Here is a 21,556-nt window from a genome sequence, read left to right as displayed (position 1 = left end):
CCACTACACCAGCCCTGCAAGAAATATTAAGGGGGGGAGGGGGGTTCCTTGGTGTGGGACTTGAAAAAAAGCAACAAAGACTAGAAAGGACCAGACAACATCACAAGAAACACCAACATTACTGGTAACAGAATAGCACTAAACTCATATCTTTCAATAATCTCACTGAATGTAATTGGACTAAATGCTCCAATCAAAAGACATTGGGTATCAGAATGGATAAAGAAACTCAATTATATGTCTACATGCTGCCTACAAAAGACTCATTTTAGACCTAAAGACATTGACAGATTGAAAATAAGAGGATGGAGAACCATCTATCATGCTAATGGATGCCAAAAGGAAGCCGGAGTAGCCATATTTATAGCACACAAATTAGATTTTATTTTATTTTATTTTATTTTATTTTATTTTATTTTATTTCATTTTATTTTTTTCTTTTTTTTTTGCAATTAAAAAATTTTTAATGTTCATTTATTTTTGAGAGAGAGACAGAGACAGAGTGTGAGCTGGGTAGGGGAAAATAGAGAGGGAGACACAGAATCCAAATCAGGCTCCAGTCTCTGAGCTGTCAGCACAGAGAATGACATGGGGCTCAAACCTGTGAACTGTGAGCTCATGACCTGAGCTGAAGTCAGAAGCTTAACCAACTGAGCCACCCAGGTGCCCTGAGGCTATGCATTTTTGGCAAAATAACACAAAAGTGGTACCATAACCTTCCCAGTGTATCACAATAAGGGATTCTTGGTATCAATATTCTTATTACTAGTGATATTTATCTTTTTTTTTTAGATTTTAAATGAAAGACTGAAATAAGAGATAATGAAGGACATTATACCATAATTAAGTGGTCTGCCCATTAAGAAGATCTAACAATTATAAATATTTATGCCCCCCCCCCCCCACCTGGAACACCCAAATATATGAACCAACCAATAACAAACATAAAGAAACTCATTGACAATAATACAATAACAGTAGGGGACTTTAACACCTCACTTACAGCAATGGACAGATCATCTAAGCAGAAAATCAAAAAGGAAATAATGGCTTTGACTGACACACTGGACCAAATGGACTTAACAGATTTATACAGAACATTCCATCCTAAATCAGCAGAATACACATCATTTTTTCGAGTGCACATGGAACATTCTCCAGAATAGATCACATACTGGGTCACAAATCAGCACTCAACAAGTACAAAAAGATCAAATTCATACCATGCATATTTTCACACCACAACACTATGAAACTTGAACTCAACCACAAGAAAAAAAAATGGAAAGAACATAAATACTTGGAGGTAAAAGAACATCCTACTAAAGAATGAATGAGTTGGGGCACCTGGGTGGCTCAGTCGGTTAAGCCTCCGACTTCGGCTCAGGTCATGATCTCGCGGTTCGTGAGTTCAAGCCCCGCGTCAGGCTCTGTACTGATGGCTCAGAGCCTGGAGCCTGTTTCAGATTCTGTGTCTCCCTCTCTCTCTGACCCTCCCCCATTCATGCTGTGTCTCTCTCTGTCTCAAAAATAAATAAACGTTAAAAAAAATTTAAAAAAAAGAATGAATGAGTTAACCATGAAATTAAAGAGGAAATTAAAAATGCATGGAAGCAAAAGAAAATGAAAACACTACAGTCCAAAACCTTTATTACGCAGCAGAGGCAATCCTAAGAGGGAAGTATATTGCAATACAAATCTACTTCAAGAAGCAAGAATGGTCTCAAATACACAACCTAACCTTACCCCTGAAGGAACTAGAAAGGGAACAGTCAATAAAGCCTAAAGCTAGCCTAAAGTGAAATAATAAAGACTAGAGCAGAAATAAACAATATAGAAACAAACAAACAAACAAAAGCAGTAGAACAGATCAATGAAACTAAGAGCTGGTTCTACTAAAGAATTAATAAAATTTACAAACCCTAGACAGACTTATCAAAAAGAAAAGAGAAAGAACCTAAAGAAATAAAATCATGAATGAAAGGGGAGAGATCATAACCAACACCACAGAAATACAAACAATTACAAGACAATTTGATAAAACATTATATGCCAATAAACGGGGCACCCTGGAAGGAATGCGTAAATTCCTGGAAACCTAGAAACTACCAAAAACTGAAACAGGAAGAAATAGAGAATTTCAACAGACCCATTACCAGCAAAGAAATTGAATCAGTAATAAAGTATCTCCCAAAAAACAAAATTCCAGGCCAGATGGCTTCTCAGAGGAATTCTACCAGACATTGAAAGAAGAGTTAATACCTATTCTTCTCAAACTGTTCCAAAAAATATAAAAGGGAGGAAAACTTACAAACTCATTCTATAAGCCAGCATTACCTTCATTCCCAAACCAGACAAAGACCCCACAAAAAGGAGAATTACAGGCTAATATCCCTGGTGAACATGGATGTACAAATTCTCAACAAGACACTAGCAAATCAAATTCAACAGTACATTAAAAGAATTATTCACCACGATCAAGTGAGATTTATCCCTGGGCTGCAGTTCTGGTTCAATATTCACAAATCAACCAATGTGATACATCATATTAATAATAGAAAGGATTATAATTATATGATCCTCTCAATAGATGCAGAAAAAGCATTTGGCAAAGTACAGCATCCATTCTTGATTAAAAACCCTCCACATCACAAAGGCCATATATGAAAGACCCAAGGCTAATATCATCCTCAGTGGGGAGAAATTAAGAGCCTTTCATTTCCCCTCTACTCAGGAACAAGACAAGGATGTCCACTCTCACCAGTATTATTTAACAAGGAAGTCTTAGCCTCAGCAATCAGACAACACAAAGAAATTAAAAGCAGCCAAATCAATAAAGAAAAAAGACAAACTTTCACTATTTACATACAACATGATACTCTATGTAGGAAACCTAAAAGACTCCATCAAAAAATTTCTAGAACGAGTACAAGAATTCAGCAAAGTCACAGGATATAAAATCAACATACAGAAATCAGTTGCATTTCTATGCACCAAGAATAAAGCAGCAGAAAAAGAAATCAAGGAATTGATCCCATTTGCAATTGTACCAAAAACAATTAGAAACCTAGGAATAAACCTAACCAAACAGGTAAAAGATCTTTACAGTGAAAACTATAGCACACTCATAAAACAAATTGAAGATAATACAAATAAGTGGAAAAGTATTCCATTCTCATGGTTTGGAAGAACAAACATTGTTAAAATTTATACTACCCAAAGCAATCCACATTTAATGCAATCTCCATCAGCATACCACCAACATTTTTGACAGAGCTAGAACAAACAATCCTAAAATTCGTATGGAAGCACAAAAGACCCTGGATAGTCAAAACAATATTGTAAAAGAAAAATAAAACTGGAGACATCATGATTCCATATTACACGTTATATTATTAAGCTATAATCTTCAAGACAGTATGGTACTGGCACCAAAACAGATGCATAGATAAATGGAACAGAATAGAGAACCCAGCAATAGACCCAAAACTGTATCATCAAGTAATTTTTGACAAAGCAGGAAAAAGAATCCAATTGTAAAAAGACAGTCTCTTCAACAAATGGTGTTGGGACAACTAGACAGCAACATTCAGAAGAATGAAACTGAACCACTTTCTTACACCATAAACAAAAATAAATTCAAAATTGATGAAAGAAAGATCATCACCTGAGCCAAAAGCAAGAGTCGACTGCTCAACCGGCTAAGCCACCCAGGAATATATTGGGGAGGTCGGAAGATGGCAGCGTAGGAGGACGCGGGGCTCACAGCGCGTCCTGCCGATCACTTAGATTCCACCTACACCTGCCTAAAGAACCCAGAAAACCGCCAGAGGATTAGCAGAAGGGAGTCTCCGGAGTCAAGCGCAGACGAGAGGCCCACGGAAGAGGGTAGGAAGGGTGGCGAGGCGGTGCGCGCTCCACGGACTGGCGGGAGGGAGCCGGGGCGGAGGGGCGGCTCGCCGGCCAAGCGGAGCCCCCGAGTCTGGCTGGCAAAAGCGGAGGGGCCGGACGGACTGTGTTCCGACAGCAAGCGCGACATAGCGTCTGGGAGGTCATAAGTTAACAGCTCTGCGCGGAAAGCGGGAAGGCTGGAGGACAAAGGGAGGGAGAGCTGCTGAGCCCCCGGACGGCAGAGCTCAGCTTGGCGGGGAACAAAGGCGCCAGCGCCATCTCCCCCGCCCATCCCCCAGCCAAAATCCCAAAGGGAACCGGTTCCTGCCAGGGAACTTGCTCGCTCCGCGCAAACACCCAACTCTGGGCTTCTGCAGAGCCAAACCTCCGGCAGCGGATCTGACTCCCTCCCGCTGCCACAGGGCTCCTCCTGAAGTGGATCACCTAAGGAGAAGCGAGCTAAGCCTGCCCCTCCACCCCCCGTGCACCTTGCCTACCCACCCCAGCTAATACGCCAGATCCCCAGCAACACAAGCCTGGCAGTGTGCAAGTAGCCCAGACGGGACACGCCACCCCACAGTGAATCCCGCCCCTAGGAGAGGGGAAGAGAAGGCACACACCAGTCTGACTGTGGCCCCAGCAGTGGGCTGGGGGCAGACATCGGGTCGGACTGCGGCCCCGCCCACTAACTCCAGTTATACACCACAGCACAGGGGAAGTGCACTGCAGGTCCTCACCACGCCAGGGACTCTCCAAAATGACCAAACGGAAGAATTCCCCTCAGAAGAATCTCCAGGAAATAACAACAGCTAATGAACTGATCAAAAAGGATTTAAATAATATAACAGAAAGTGAATTTAGAATAATAGTCATAAAATTAATCGCTGGGCTTGAAAACAGTATACAGGACAGCAGAGAATCTCTTGCCACAAAGATCGAGGGACTAAGGAACAGTCACGAGGAGTTGAAAAACGCTTTAAACGAATTGCAAAACAAAATGGAATCCACGATGGCTCGGCTTGAAGAGGCAGAGGAGAGAATAGGTGAACTAGAAGATAAAGTTATGGAGAAAGAGGAAGCTGAAAGAAAGAGAGATAAAAAAATCCAGGAGTATGAGGGGAAAATTAGAGAACTAAGTGATACACTAAAAAAAAATAATATACGCATAATTGGTATCCCAGAGGAGGAAGAGAGAGGGAAGGGTGCTGAAGGGGTACTTGAACAAATTATAGCTGAGAACTTCCCTGAACTGGGGAAGGAAAAAGGCATTGAAATCCAAGAGGCACAGAGAACTCCCTTCAGACGTAACTTGAATCGATCTTCTGCACGACATATCATAGTGAAACTGGCAAAATACAAGGATAAAGAGAAAATTCTGAAAGCAGCAAGGGATAAACGTGCCCTCACATATAAAGGGAGACCTATAAGACTCGTGACTGATCTCTCCTTTGAAACTTGGCAGGCCAGAAAGGCTTGGCACGATATCTACAGTGTGCTAAACAGAAAAAATATGCAGCCGAGAATCCTTTATCCAGCAAGTCTGTCATTTAGAATAGAAGGAGAGATAAAGGTCTTCCCAAACAAACAAAAACTGAAGGAATTTGTCACCACGAAACCAGCCCTACAAGAGATCCTAAGGGGGATCCTGTGAGACAAAGTACCAGAGACATCACTACAAGCATAAAACATACAGACATCACAATGACTCTAAACCCATATCTTTCTATAATAACACTGAATGTAAATGGATTAAATGCGCCAACCAAAAGACATAGGGTATCAGAATGGATAAAAAAACAAGACCCATCTATTTGCTGTCTACAAGAGACTCATTTTAGATCTGAGGACACCTTTAGATTGAGAGTGAGGGGATGGAGAACTATTTATCATGCTCCTGGAAGCCAAAAGAAAGCTGGAGTAGCCATACTTATATCAGACAAACTAGACTTTAAATTAAAGGCTGTAACAAGAGATGAAGAAGGGCATTATATAATAATCACAGGGTCTATCCACCAGGAAGAGCTAACTATTATAAATGTCTATGCGCCAAATACCCGAGCCCCCAGATATATAAAACAATTACTCATAAACATAAGCAACCTCATTGATAAGAATGTGGTCATTGCAGGGGACTTTAACACCCCACTTACAGAAATGGATAGATCATCTAGACACACAGTCAATAAAGAAACAAGGGCCCTGAATGATACATTGGATCAGATGGACTTGACAGATCTATTTAGAACTCTGCATCCCAAAGCAACAGAATATACTTTCTTCTCGAGTGCACATGGAACATTCTCCAAGATAGATCATATACTGGGTCACAAAACAGCCCTTCATAAGTTTACAAGAATTGAAATTATACCATGCATACTTTCAGACCACAATGCTATGAAGCTTGAAATCAACCACAGGAAAAAGTCTGGAAAACCTCCAAAAGCATGGAGGTTAAAGAACACCCTACTAACGAATGAGTGGGTCAACCAGGCAATTAGAGAAGAAATTAAAACATATATGGAAACAAACGAAAATGAAAATACAACAATCCAAACGCTCTGGGATGCAGCGAAGGCAGTCCTGAGAGGAAAATACATTGCAATCCAGGCCTATCTCAAGAAACAAGAAAAATCCCAAATACAAAATCTAACAGCACACCTAAAGGAAATAGAAGCAGAACAGCAAAGGCAGCCTAAACCCAGCAGAAGAAGAGAAATATTAAAGATCAGAGCAGAAATAAACAATATAGAATCTAAAAAAACTGTAGAGCAGATCAACGAAACCAAGAGTTGGTTTTTTGAAAAAATAAACAAAATTGACAAACCTCTAGCCAGGCTTCTCAAAAAGAAAAGGGAGATGACCCAAATAGATAAAATCATGAATGAAAATGGAATGATTACAACCAATCCCTCAGAGATACAAACAATTATCAGGGAATACTATGAAAAATTATATGCCAGCAAATTGGACAACCTGGAAGAAATGGACAAATTTCTAAACACCCACACTCTTCCAAAACTCAATCAGGAGGAAATAGAAAGCTTGAACAGACCCATAACCAGCGAAGAAATTGAATCGGTTATCAAAAATCTCCCAACAAATAAGAGTCCAGGACCAGATGGCTTCCCAGGGGAGTTCTACCAGACATTTAAAGCAGAGATAATACCTATCCTTCTCAAGCTATTCCAAGAAATAGAAAGGGAAGGAAAACTTCCAGACTCATTCTATGAAGCCAGTATTACTTTGATTCCTAAACCAGACAGAGACCCAGTAAAAAAAGAGAACTACAGGCCAATATCCCTGATGAATATAGATGCAAAAATTCTTAATAAGATACTAGCAAATCGAATTCAACAGCATATAAAAAGAATTATTCACCATGATCAAGTGGGATTCATTCCTGGGATGCAGGGCTGGTTCAACATTCGCAAATCGATCAACGTGATACATCACATTAACAAAAAAAAAGAGAAGAACCATATGATCCTGTCAATCGATGCAGAAAAGGCCTTTGACAAAATCCAGCACCCTTTCTTAATAAAAACCCTTGAGAAAGTCGGGATAGAAGGAACATACTTAAAGATCATAAAGGCCATTTATGAAAAGCCCACAGCTAACATCATCCTCAACGGGGAAAAACTGAGAGCTTTTTCCCTGAGATCAGGAACATGACAGGGATGCCCACTGTCACCGCTGCTGTTTAATATAGTGCTGGAAGTTCTAGCATCAGCAATCAGACAACAAAAGGAAATCAAAGGCATCAAAATTGGCAAAGATGAAGTCAAGCTTTCGCTTTTTGCAGATGACATGATATTATACATGGAAAATCCGATAGACTCCACCAAAAGTCTGCTAGAACTGATACATGAATTCAGCAAAGTTGCAGGATACAAAATCAATGTGCAGAAATCAGTTGCATTCTTATACACTAACAATGAAGCAACAGAAAGACAAATGAAGAAACTGATCCCATTCACAACTGCACCAAGAAGCATAAAGTACCTAGGAATAAATCTAACCAAAGATGTAAAAGATCTGTATGCTGAAAACTATAGAAAGCTTATGCAGGTAATTGAAGAAGATATAAAGAAATGGAAAGACATTCCCTGCTCATGGATTGGAAGAATAAATATTGTCAAAATGTCAATACTACCCAAAGCTATCTACACATTCAATGCAATCCCTATCAAAATTGCACCAGCATTCTTCTCGAAACTAGGACAAGCAATCCTAAAATTCATATGGAACCACAAAAGGCCCCGAATAGCCAAAGTAATTTTGAAGAAGAAGACCAAAGCAGGAGGCATCACAATCCCAGACTTTAGCCTCTACTACAAAGCTGTCATCATCAAGACAGCATGGTATTGGCATAAAAACAGACACATAGACCAATGGAATAGAATAGAAACCCCAGAACTAGACCCACAAACGTATGGCCAACTCATCTTTGACAAAGCAGGAAAGAACATCCAATGGAAAAAAGACAGTCTATTTAACAAATGGTGCTGGGAGAACTGGACAGCAACATGCAGAAGGTTGAAACTAGACCACTTTCTCACACCATTCACAAAAATAAACTCAAAATGGATAAAGGACCTGAATGTGAGACAGGAAACCATCAAAACCTTAGAGGAGAAAGCAGGAAAAGACCTCTCTGACCTCAGCCGTAGCAATCTCTTACTCGGCACATCCCCAAAGGCAAGGGAATTAAAAGCAAAAGTGAATTACTGGGACCTTATGAAGATAAAAAGCTTCTGCACAGCAAAGGAAACAACCAACAAAACTAAAAGGCAACCAACGGAATGGGAAAAGATATTTGCAAATGACACATCGGACAAAGGGCTAGTATCCAAAATCTATAAAGAGCTCACCAAACTCCACACCCGAAAAACAAATAACCCAGTGAAGAAATGGGCAGAAAACATGAATAGACACTTCTCTAAAGAAGACATCCGGATGGCCAACAGGCACATGAAAAGATGTTCAACGTCGCTCCTTATCAGGGAAATACAAATCAAAACCACACTCAGATACCACCTCACGCCAGTCAGAGTGGCCAAAATGAAGAAATCAGGAGACTATAGATGCTGGAGAGGATGTGGAGAAACAGGAACCCTCTTGCACTGTTGGTGGGAATGCAAATTGGTGCAGCCGCTCTGGAAAGCAGTGTGGAGGTTCCTCAGAAAATTAAAAATAGACCTACCCTATGACCCAGCAATAGCACTGCTAGGAATTTATCCAAGGGATACAGGAGTACTGATGCATAGGGGCACCTGTACCCCAATGTTTATAGCGGCACTCTCAACAATAGCCAAATTATGGAAAGAGCCTAAATGTCCATCAACTGATGAATGGATAAAGAAATTGTGGTTTATATACACAATGGAATACTACGTGGCAATGAGAAAAAATGAAATATGGCCTTTTGTAGCAACATGGATGGAACTGGAGAGTGCGATGCTAAGTGAAATAAGCCATACAGAGAAAGACAGATACCATATGGTTTCACTCTTATGTGGATCCTGAGAAACATAACAGAAACCCATGGGGGAGGGGAAGGGAAAAAAAAAAAAAAAGAGGTTAGAGTGGGAGAGAGCCAAAGCATTAGAGACTGTTAAAAACTGAGAACAAACTGAGGGTTGATGGGGGGTGGGAGGGAGGGCAGGGTGGGAGGGAGGGCAGGGTGGGTGATGGGTATTGAGGAGGGCACCTTTTGGGATGAGCACTGGGTGTTGTATGGAAACCAATTTGACAGTAAATTTCATATATTAAAAAATAAAATAAAAAAAACAAAAAAACAAAAAAAAACAAAAAAACAATTGATGAAAGACCTAAATGTGAGACAGAAAACCATCAAAACCCCAGCGAAGAATACAAGCAGCAACCTCTTTGACTTCAGTCATAGCAACTTCTTACTAGACACATCACCAGAGGCAAGGGAAACAAAAGCAAACATGAACTAGTGGGATTTCAACAAGATAAAAAGCTTCTTTCTGCACAGGGAACAAAATGATCAACAAAACTAAAAGGCAAGGTAAGTAATGGAAGAAAATATTTGCAAATGACATCTGATAAAGGGTTAATATCCAAAATCTTTATAGATTTTAGCAAATTCAACACCCAGAAAACAAATAATCCAGTTAAGAAATGGGCAGACAATATGAATAGGCACTTTTCCAAGAAAGACATCCAGATGGCTAACAGATGCATGACAAGATGCTCACTCATCATCAGAGACATAGAAGTCAAAACCACTGTGTCATACTACTGCATACCTGTTAGAATGGTTAAAATTAACAACACAAGAAACACATATTATCTGGTGAGGTCTACCAGATAATACTCAGATTTTTTAAGGTTAAAGCAAATATTTTGGGTATCTGCCTAGGTCTCCTGCTTGATCATTTGCCATTTGGGTATTACTCCCCATAAGCTTCAGGATACAATCCAAAATATTTCATGAGGTATTCCAGGCCCCTTATTGTCTAACCCAGGCAACAGCATCACAAACCCATGCAGTGTTTTTGGCCAACAGGTATGTTTTGTTTGGTTTGCTGTGTTTTCAATTTTAATTTACTGGTGGCACTTAATACTATGCATAAAATATATGGGTGTCACTTTCTGGAAAAAAAATAAGAGATTATGGCAATGTAGCCCCACATATTTTAGGTGGAAACAATCACTGGAGCCCAGTCAAAGATGCTGCTCTTAGATGGAGCATGTCTTTTTTTGTTCGCCACAGCCCTACCTCTCATTACCAAGTCACAGAGACAGAATATCAATTGCCATCCTATATCCAGCCTGCTTTGCTCACTTTTATTACCTGCCAAGACTCTAACTTAGCCTTTATGCAATCTCTAGGTCTTAATCTCTGACTCATCCCTACTCTTTCCAGTCACATTCAATGCCCTCCAGTATCAAGAGAGATAATCTCACTCCCCTCAACTGTGCCTTTTTTATATGTGTTTTCTCTCCCCTCTTTAATTCTCATTCATCCTTTAGAAATTCAACTCAGATCAGGACCAAAACAGAAAAGAGGCAGGTGAGGCACTTAGGGTACAAAATTTAAGGAGGCATTCACACTCTGGTGCCCACCTGTACTTTCCACAAATCTGAGAATAAGTGCTTTATTAAATGTTTGCCTTAGAAGCCTCACTTGCCTCACCCTAGCCCTGGATCTAACTTAGATATAATCTTTCTCAGAAGCCTTCCTTGTTTATTCTCCCCACCACTCATACAAGACAGACAGACAGACACATGCACAGACACACACGCACACACGCACACACACACACACACACACACACACACACACACAGTGTGGAATAGGGGCTACTGTGCTCCTACCTCTACCACAATACTTATATTGTATTGCAATTGTCTGTTTGTTCATCTGCCTCATTTTTTAAAATATAATTTATTGTCAAATTGGCTAACATACAGTGTGTAAAGTGTGCTCTCAGTTTTTGGGGTAGATTCCCGTGGTTCATCGCGTACATACAATATCCAGTGCTCATCCCAACAAGTGCCCTCCTCAATGCCCATCACCCATTTTCCCCTCTCCCCTACCCCCCCATCAACCTTCAGATCCTTCTCTGTATTTAAGAGTCTCTTATGGTTTGCCTTCCTCCCTCTCTGTTTGTAACTATTTTTTTCCCCTTCCCTTCCCCCCTGGTCTTCTGTTAAGTTTCTCAAGATCCACATATGAGTGAAAACATATCTGCCTCCTTTAATAGACTATGATATCCTGGAGGGCAGAGAGATACATTGTGTACCTGAAACCCCAGTCTATGGCATTTAGGGGACACTTTCTACCTATTTACTAATGAACAAACACATAGCAGTGTTCCTCAGAAAAGAGCAGGGAAGTTCTCTGAAGCTTATGTGGGAAGCATTCTTCTTTCTTGCTCCTAGTACTGCAATGATATAGGAAGTTATTTGCTTATACTTCTTCCTAAAACTTTCTTTTAATTTTTTTAATGTTTATTTAGTTTTGAGAGAGAGAGAGAGAGAGAGCAAGGAAGGAGCAGAGAGAGAAGGAGACACATAATCTGAAGCAGGCTCCAGACTCTGAGCTGCCAGCACAGAGCCTGACACGGGGCTCAAACTTAACTGACTGAGCCACATAGGCACCTGTATGTCTTCCTAAAATTTAACTGAAGCTCCATGAAGGTAGAGTTCACAGCAGATGCTCAGTAAAAATTGGTTGAATAAATCAATTGGGCTTTAGGAGACCTTGGTTCCAGTAATAAACCTGGCACTACTTAACTGTGTGAGACCTTCAACAATCACTAGCCCACCTCTGGACATCAATTTCCCTATCTTTAGAATTGGCAGGAGTGGTGGTGGGGAGGTTGGTAAACTAGTCTAGTATATTCTCCTCTCTCCCTCTCTCTTTCCCTCTGTGTCTGTGTCTGTGTGTGTGTGTCTGTGTGTGTGTGCGTGCGCGTGTGCACACACACACACCTGTCTTTTAGTCACTGTCTTTCTGACTTTCTCTCATTAGTTTATGTAAAGTTCTTAGAACAAGACCTCTTACTTAGTAAGCACTCTGAAAATATCAGCTTATTTTTTAATCTGAAATTCGAATTTGCAAGTAAATTCTTACATGCTTCATTTGAGCTTAGGCGGATAGGAGACATTGAAGATCCAAGGAACAGTTTGAAAATCCCTGACAACTGATGAGTTCCAAAATGCTCACTGATGTTATGATGACTGTACAGAAATCAGAGACCTGGGATCCACTGCAGAGATTCTGATTCATTTGATCTAAGAGAGGTCCTGAGACTGGATCAGTAAGAGCTTCAGGTGCCTCTGACATATATTAGAAATAACTGAACTAGATATCCTCTAAGGTCCCTGGAACACTAACATTTTATTTTATATTTCTTGTAGTTATTCAGGAAATCAAATTGCAAACTGACATTTTCAAAAAATTGGGTTCTACTACCTAATGCTAAGATTAATAACAACCATGAGATATTGAGCACCAATCATATGCCAGACACTGAGCCAAATGATTTACATATACTCTCTGTTGTATGTATTTATCTGATTTACTCCTTACAGTCTTGTGAAATAGATTATACTTCCTACTTTACAGATGAGGAAAGCAGGCCCAACAAGTTTAGGTAATATTGCTAAGATCCTATAGCTGATAAATCTGAAGTATATACAAAACTACCTAAACACCTGAGATTTCCTTTAGTTATTGAGCTCTAGAGGTAGAGAAAAAGTCAATGTGCCAATTGAAGGCACAGATGTCTTACTCTAAGAGCAGAAACAAATGTCATCTTCAGGGCAGTGAGACACTTCCTCCCACTTGTTCCTGTTGTACGCAGACTGCTCAAGTTAGATACTAGAGCTGATCATCAACGGAAGGGACTCTTCAGAGAAGCCTCAGGCTTTGCCTCACATCCTCTAGGAATCACTATCATTTCTGTTAGACAAATAGTATCTACAAGGGGCTTAATGGTACTGAGTCACCTTTTACAGCCATCATGAAAAATGCATTATGGAAAGAACTGCAAGGCCCTCTTCACATGCAATGTGAAATCTAAATCTCAACCCAAAATTGTATTGCAACTGTCCTTCTACCAATATTTTCAGTTAAATGGAAGATCTACTAACTCAGGGCCAGTAGTATTGGCAACTGGAGGGAATGGCACACTCTGCTGTCTCAACTTCCAAAGCAACTGTTCTTTCCCACCAATATTCTCCCAGTATGCTCTCTAATATTTCTTCTTAAAGCCTCCAAAAAGCCTCACCTTAAACTGTTGGAGCATTGGGTGTTACTGTCACTACCACCACACATCCCAGTTCTCAAAATGACAAATTCAACAAGGACAGTGAATATGACAGGCCAATTAAAATCTCAAAATCTTTTTTCAGTCTCCATCAATAAAGGTCAGTTCATGAGTCATCAGCCCTAAAAGCAATGATCAGTTGATAACCAAGAATATCTGGAGTTGGCAGGCAAATAGTAACTGAGTTAAGAGGTTGTTGTAAAGCATACATTAAGAAGCAAATGTGTCCAGCTAACACCTTACATGGAGCTCACAGACACCCACAAGAACCTGACATATCAGGGGGTCATTTTTATTTTTGTTTATAAGCCATCATGCTCAACCTCACCCACTTTCTTTTTCCTTAATGGCACTGGTTGACATTTATAGTAGGGTAGGTGTTATACCCTCAGTAGGCCCACTCCTACAGCTCCCTGGGCATTGGTCTTGCCATTTCAAATCTAAGAGTTGGCCCCCAAAGCCTATGTACACTATGTATATGATAGGAGTGGCAGCCCTGATGATCTCAGAAGTGGCTTCAGAGGCCTTCTTCTCTTATCTTGAAGAACAGTGCATGTTCATAGCCAAATAGCTCTACGGTCTGGTCTAATAGGGTCTAAGAAGTCAACCAGTTTTTCTTCATTTTGTCACATTTTTTGTTTCCTATATTCCCAGCTGGTGGTGTTTCTGCTCATATAATCCCATCTCTATTCCTGGCTTCTGCTGTGATAGTTGAATATATCCATGGTTACATCCATATTGAGCTCTTTATGCAATGGTCAGTCCACCACACCCTTGGCATTCTCTTCCAAATACACTTTGCCATTTTTTGTAATATAGACAAGCAGAGAAATGTCCAAATCTTGAAGTTCTGTTTCCATTTTGTTTAATAATTCCATCTCCAATTCATTCTCTCCTCTCAGCTTTTACTATAAACAGAGAGAACCAAGCCATTCTTCCAACACTTTGCTTACAAATTTCCTCATCCAAATATTCCATTTTATCACTCACAAAATACTACTTCCCACAAAACACTAGAACACAAATACAATTCAGCCAAGTTCTTTGCCTACTTTGTAACAAGGATGGCTTTTCTCCATTGTCCAATAACATGTTCTTCATGGAAGCTTTCTCTATGGCTCTCCTTTTTTCTTTCTGAGCTCTCACCACAATTGCCTTTAAAATTCTATTCATGGCAATCTAGGCTTTTCCTAGCGTGCACCTCCAAATTCTTGTACTTTCTTCCCATTAGATTCCAAAGCTACCTCTACATTTTTAGGTATTGGCTACAGCAGTTTCCCCCACTTCTCAGTACTGATTTCTGCCTTATGAAGTTTAGGATTCTGTAACAAAATACCATAGACTGTGTGGCTTATAAACAACAGAAATGTATTTCTCACAATTCTGGAGGCTGGAAGTTTGAGATCAGGGTGTCGACATAGTTAGGTTCTGGTGAGAGCCCTCTTCCAGGTTGCAGACTGACAACTTGTATTCTCACGTGATGGGAGGAAGGTAAAAGAGCCCCTTGAAGTCTCTTTTATGAGAGCACTAATCCCATTCATGAGGGGCTCCACCTTCATGACCTAATTATTTCCCAAAGGCTCCAGCTCTTAATACCATCATATCAGGGGTTAGGATTTTAACATATGGATTTTGGGAAGGACACAAAAATATCCAATCCATTGCAGAGTACAAATACATCAAATTTTATGTTAACAACAATTGCGTAGATAAAATGTATTTAGGCACTGTGTACACTTGGAATTGATCACCCCATCCCCATTTCAAAGATGAGAAAAATTAACACTCAGGCAGGGAAAGTCACTTGCCAAGGTTACACCGATAATAAGGTCCAAAGCTAGAGTTCAAATTTGGCCTATCTGACTCTAGAGCCCATGAAATTAACTTTTAAATAAGTCATGCCCTTTGACAAAAATAGATTTGCAAAAGTAAAATGAAGTGGAGTGAATAAGTAAATAATCTAAATGCAAATGTGTGCCTCACTAGTTACACCACTACATTTACCAAAACAAATAGTCACCAATCATAATCTCATAAAAGCACTCATTGCAGTATTATTTATAATAGTGAAAAATTGGAAATAAGCTACATAGTTGAATATTATGTACAGTATGGCTCCAATAATAATGAGATCTGAATGCATCCATTATTTAGTCAGTAAACATGAATTGAGTATCTACTACATGCTAGGCACTCCTCTACCTGCTGGGGAAATAGCAGTGAATAAAAACAATGTCCTTGCCCCCCCATAAAACTTAAAAAGAATTTGAACTGATACCAGAAGATAATTATGATAAAAGGTAGGTTAAAAAGTTAAAATTATGTATATACTATGAACTAAATTGCATACATATAAAAGAGGTACATGTAGAAAAAAGAACTAAAAGATAACATGCCAATACCATCTAATACAAAGTTTCTGTGCTAGAATATCCTATTATCATAGGTAATTTTATACTTTTATATATTATACTTACTACAAATGTCATTTAATAATAATAATAATACATTTTATATTTTAATGCTGGGGTTCATAAATAGAACTGTGTAACTAACTTGTTTCAATGACATTAAATCATTTCCAACATTCCTGTGGTTCAATGTTCTTGTCTAGCAAATGCTTTACACTAACTCTTCAATTCAGTGGTTACCAAACTTTTTCTTAAATGGCCAGAGAGCAAACATTTTAGGCTTTGAAAGCTATCCAGTCACTACTACTACTCAATGTTGTTTTCCTACCACAAAAGTACCTTTAGAAAATATTTAAACAAATAAATGTGGCTGCGTTCCAACAAAATTTTATTTACAAAAAGAAAAAAAAGGTGGCAGGCAAGTTTGGCGCAAGGGCCATGGTTTGCTGATACTACTTTAACTTCATTACAACTAACACAAACACAAAGTTCTTTACCTTCCACTGTTCAATCTCCTCATGGTAACAGTCTTGCTATTAATATTAACCACATTTTACAGAGGACAAGACTAAGGCTCAGAGGAAAGAAATATCTGTCCAAGATGATACAGCTGATAGAGTGAGTTGTTAAATTCAGTTCCAAGAGAGATGCCAAATGTCCTGTTGTCTGAAAAGCTGTACATATATAAATGCTAATTTTAAACTTTCTAGGGGAGTTTATTCCTTAGAGGACTCTTACTCTAAATCATTTTGGAAATTTTTTTAAATCACTCTTTAATTTATCCCTTACACAAATATCTATTTTCATGTATTATATTCTTTAAAGAAAACTTCTCCTGCAGACTGATACAAAGGCTTCAGTGGAAGCTTCAGGGATATATTTTTATTGCTTTTGTGTGAGTGGGGAACAGGACTGACAAGCAGTGTTTCTTTATCCTTCTTAAGCAGCTTCCCATGAGCTTGGCACAAGACCACAGAGGATAAAGGTGCCCAAGTTCTCTGTATCTAGAAACCTAGGAGACTGAATGGTCTCCGAATCGCCTCAAGAGGCGCATGACCACATGTAGGTGAAGACTTACCAATGTTAATTTCATCATCAGTCAGAGTATCTCCAATGAAATCGAACTGAAAGGACTGAAGTGTCTGAGAAAATTTCTGAACAGCTGAAGAATAATCTGCAAAGTAAGAGAAACAGAAGAAACGGTCAAAATTTCTGTCCTTTAACTGATTTACTCATCTCTGTTAGGGCAAATAGGAGAAAAAGCAAAGTGCTCCTGGGAGTTAGCAACTTGCATTTAATAAAGTTAAACAAAAGATCTCACCCTCAGTAGAAGATTTGAGCAATGAAAATCATACATTAAGGAGGAAGGAAGGCAGCTTAGTGAATCCTTTTAAGTTATGGGACATGTTTTAATCTCACTCCCTGTCCTTTCTGACTTGTTCTACCCAAAGCCTGTAAAGACCTAAAACTACTTAGTTTTACTTCTAAAAGAGGCTCTTTTGAGCACCAATTATGGGCAATGGACTAAATGCTTTCTCACCTCTCACCAAACAAATATCCACAATCATTCTACAAAGAAAGATGTAGCTGAATTTTATAACTGTGGTAATCAAAGTCCCCAAGCTAGCCGGCAGAGCCAAAAGTAAAAGCCAGATGGTCTGTCTCTTCAGGGCCTTTTCCATGGCAACACAGGCACAACATGGAAATGTTACACATTAACCATATGGAAGCCTGGGTTAGAATACTATCTGGCAGGAGAACAAATTTAAGTTGCTCACATAATATTCACCGAGAGACCTGAACTACAAAGGCAATTAATAACAAACTTCAGGATGGTATGGCCAGACAAATGCTTTTACTTTGGGTGAACAGTTTTGAATTTTATTATATAAAAGATTAATGCAGGTATAAAACTAAATCACATTTAGCTAACCTTTTGACAAATTCTCTTTATGGATTTATTTTAAATATGGCCTTCATCAAGTGGTCTGGCCAACTCTCCAGCCTTGCTACTCTGAGTGGTTCTCAGGTCAGCAGAATCATCATCATCTAGGAGCTCGATGGAAATACACATTTCCAGGTCACAACCTAGACTTACTGAATAAGAAACTGCATTTTAATATAATCCCTAGGGGATTCATATGCCTTTGAAAGTTTGAGGGGCATTTCTCTTACCAACTCAAGTAACCCACTGGACAATCTTCTAGGAAAGCTCAAGCTTTGGGTTATCTTTGGCTCCCTTTTCCTATTTCTTCTCTAACTCCATAGTTTCATCATCCCCCACCTTCACATGTATCAGAAACACAGGGTTATGGGAGTTTTTGTTCTCAGACTAACAGAAAGGGAGACAATGCAAACAGCATCTATCCGTTTCAATGGAAAACTATCATGGTTAAGCACAAACACAACAAAACATGTTCAGACATTTGGTGGAAACAGATTAAACTGCCTAGAATTTTATTGCCATCTTATCTGTGTCCCATTTCCAGAAGAACTTATTTTCAGTATTTAGAGCCCTGACCCTTTGAATACATGATTAGTGAGTAGGACGGGGGAAGGAGAGGGAGGGAGAGGAGGAAGTGGAGGAGGAGAAAAGTTTTACAAAAATTGGAGGCTGCAGACCAGGTTACCATGCCTTCTCAAATCTCCACATTTTGGATAGCATTTTCTATTTCAAATCTGGTCCACATAAATGTGAGAGGAGCATGCCCACCCTGCTTTCCATATTCTATCAGCAAAGAGAATACAAAACCAGCTCCATGGCTGGAAAACAATCACTTGCCTCTGCCCTCCTTAGCCAATAGCAGAAAAGGACAAGCCCAGAATTCTGCCATGCACTTTCTGTTTCACTCAGAAAGATTAAATGAAAATATTTATTATATTGCCTTTTCACACATACCTGGATTTCTTCATTATTTTCTTGAGACAAGCAAGGTACAGTTATTAATAATTCCTCTTTTAGAATAATCTGAACTTTTCTGGAACACCAAATACTATAATTTTTGACATTTATATTATTTTGTAAGTAAAAGCATAGAATAAGAAAGGAGTGGCATTTATTCCCTTTTTCACTATTTGCACCAACGTCTCTTCTCCAGACTTCTGGTTTTCTTTTTTTTAAAAAACATTTATTTAGTTTTGAGAGACAGATAGAGACAGAGCATGAGCAGGGGAGGAACGGAGAGAAAGGGAGACACAGAATCCGAAGCAGGCTCCAGGCTCTGAGCTGTCAGCACAGAGCCCAACGCGGGGCTCGAATTCATGAACCGCGAGATCATGACCTGAGCCAAAATCAAGTCGGACGCTTAACCAACTGAGCCACCCAGGCACCCCAGACTTCTGGTTTTCAAAACGCTACTTTACATTTGCATAGAGCTTCAAAAAGTATATGAAGGACTTTCCACACTGTCATTGACTCCTCTCAAATACCCCAATGTTCGTATTACTATGTTCACCTTATAAACAAGCAAATAAAAAATGAGACAATGCAGACAAATCACATCTGCAAATATGAACAAGCACAAATTAACAGCTCTTCATTGAAACAAAGTCTCAATATTTAGACTCTGTACTAAGAGATGTACCAGGAATGAGTCAGATAAATAAGTTGGGTAACTTTTGAACTCCAAAGAATCAATAGATAACCTAGAAATGCTTGCAGTGTATGGGGCACTTATTTCTTTATTACACTAAAATTTACTGCATCACTCTAAACCATGTAAAGTCATTATTTTATCCTTCCTAATACTCCTGCATCCCTGTCCAATAAGCCATTATCTCATAATTTTTCAAGCTATCTTTGAAGGTTCTCTCTATACCACCTTCTTATTTACCTTCTATAATGTTTTTCCCTCACCTTCCCCTTAAACGTAGCTAGATAGTGTTTTTAGGCAATTGAAGCTTTCTGGGAATAAGGTAGAATATAAACAGAATTAATTAGTCAGGTAGTTAATTAATGTTGTATACACACCACTTTACTTTTATCACTATTATCTGACATGGAATCATATAGAATATACCCTGATGTCTACATTACTTTGGTCTGCACAATGTCTTAGAAATTCATCTATCTGTAATTCATTATTTTTGTTGCTGAGTAGATTGCATTGCATAAATATGCCATAATTCATTCATTCACCTATTTATGGATATTGTGCTGTTTATAGTTTTTCACTATTGTGAAGAAACTTACTTTAAACATTCATGTATAAGCCTGCCTAGAACATATATTTTCATTTCTCTTTGGTAAATACATAAGAGTCCAATAAATTGGTTATATGTTTAGTTGGAAAGTGTATATTAAAATATACAAGAAAAGGTCTAACTGCTTTCCAAATTCATTATACTATTTTGTACACCTATCAACAATATATGAGAATTTCAGTTGATCCACATATCTTCCAACATCTGGTAATTTATTTTAAAATCTTTTTATTGCAGTATAGCTGACATACAATATTAAATTACTTTCAAGTGTACAACATAGTGATCCAACAACTCTATACATGATGATATGCTCACTACAAGTACAGCTACCCTCTGTCACCATACGATGCTATTACAGTGCCACTGACTATATTCTTTATGCTGTACCTTTCATCCCCATGACTTACTCATTCCCTACCTGAAAGCCTGTACCCCTACTTCCCTTCAGTCATTTTTTTTTTTCATCCTCTCATTCACTTACCCTCTGGTAACCATCAGTTTGTTCTCTGTATTTGTGGTTCTGTTTCTGCTATTTTTGTATCCACATTAAGTGATATCACATGGTATTTGTCTTTCTCTCACCTATTTCACTTAGCAAAATCCTCCCTAGGTCCATCCATATTGTTACAAATGGCAAGATTTCGTTCTCTTTTATGACTAATAATGCACTGTATATATATATACATCTTCTTTATCCATTCATCTACTGATGGACACTTAAGTTTCTTCCATATCTCGGCCATTGTGAATAAACATACAGTAAAAAGCTGGTAAGTTACTTTTGTATTTTAACTATTCAAATGGATGAGTACTAGTATCTCCTTATAGTTTTAATTTGCATTTTCCTGATGACTAATGGCATTAAGTAGTTTATCATGTACTTATTAGACATTTATAGTATCTTTTTTTCATGAAGTGTCTGTTCAAATTCTTGCCTGTTTTATAACTGGGTTTTTGTCTTCTTATTATTGAGTTATAAGATTTCCTTATATATTCTGGACACAAGTTTTTGTTATATATATATATATATATATATATATATATGTATATATATATATATATATATATATATATATACATATATATATAGAAAGGGAGAGAGAGAGAGAGAGAAATAGATACCAAATATTCTCTAAATAAACTAAAGGTGTAACAATCTAAGGTTCTCTCTTCAAGATAAAATACTGAATCTTGATAACACCAGTGTACTTTGTGATACATTAAGTAAACCTAATCAAACCA

The 21,556-nt window shown here is 38.6% G+C and overlaps 1 protein-coding gene across 8 annotated transcripts in view; it reads right to left on the bottom strand.

The window, feature by feature from the left end:
• The window catches only part of OPHN1 (oligophrenin 1), a 600,363-nt gene that overhangs the window by 392,275 nt on the left and 186,532 nt on the right, over positions 1 to 21,556 (bottom strand). For all 8 annotated transcript variants that reach the window (XR_014136815.1, XM_081793552.1, XM_081793555.1 and 5 more), the window contains one exon: positions 17,187 to 17,282. Coding sequence is in view for 7 of the 8 variants with exons in the window: in XM_081793552.1 (XP_081649678.1) it covers positions 17,187 to 17,282 (96 nt within the window). In the remaining variant the exon portion in view is untranslated. The remainder of the gene's footprint in view (positions 1 to 17,186; positions 17,283 to 21,556) is intronic.

The sequence above is a fragment of the Panthera onca genome, chromosome X (assembly GCF_046562875.1).
Source record: "Panthera onca isolate mPanOnc1 chromosome X, mPanOnc1 haplotype 2, whole genome shotgun sequence".
In the NCBI taxonomy this organism is placed as follows: Eukaryota; Metazoa; Chordata; class Mammalia; order Carnivora; family Felidae; genus Panthera; species Panthera onca.
Note: the sequence above shows the minus strand (reverse complement) of the source record. Positions and strands in the feature narration are given on the sequence as shown.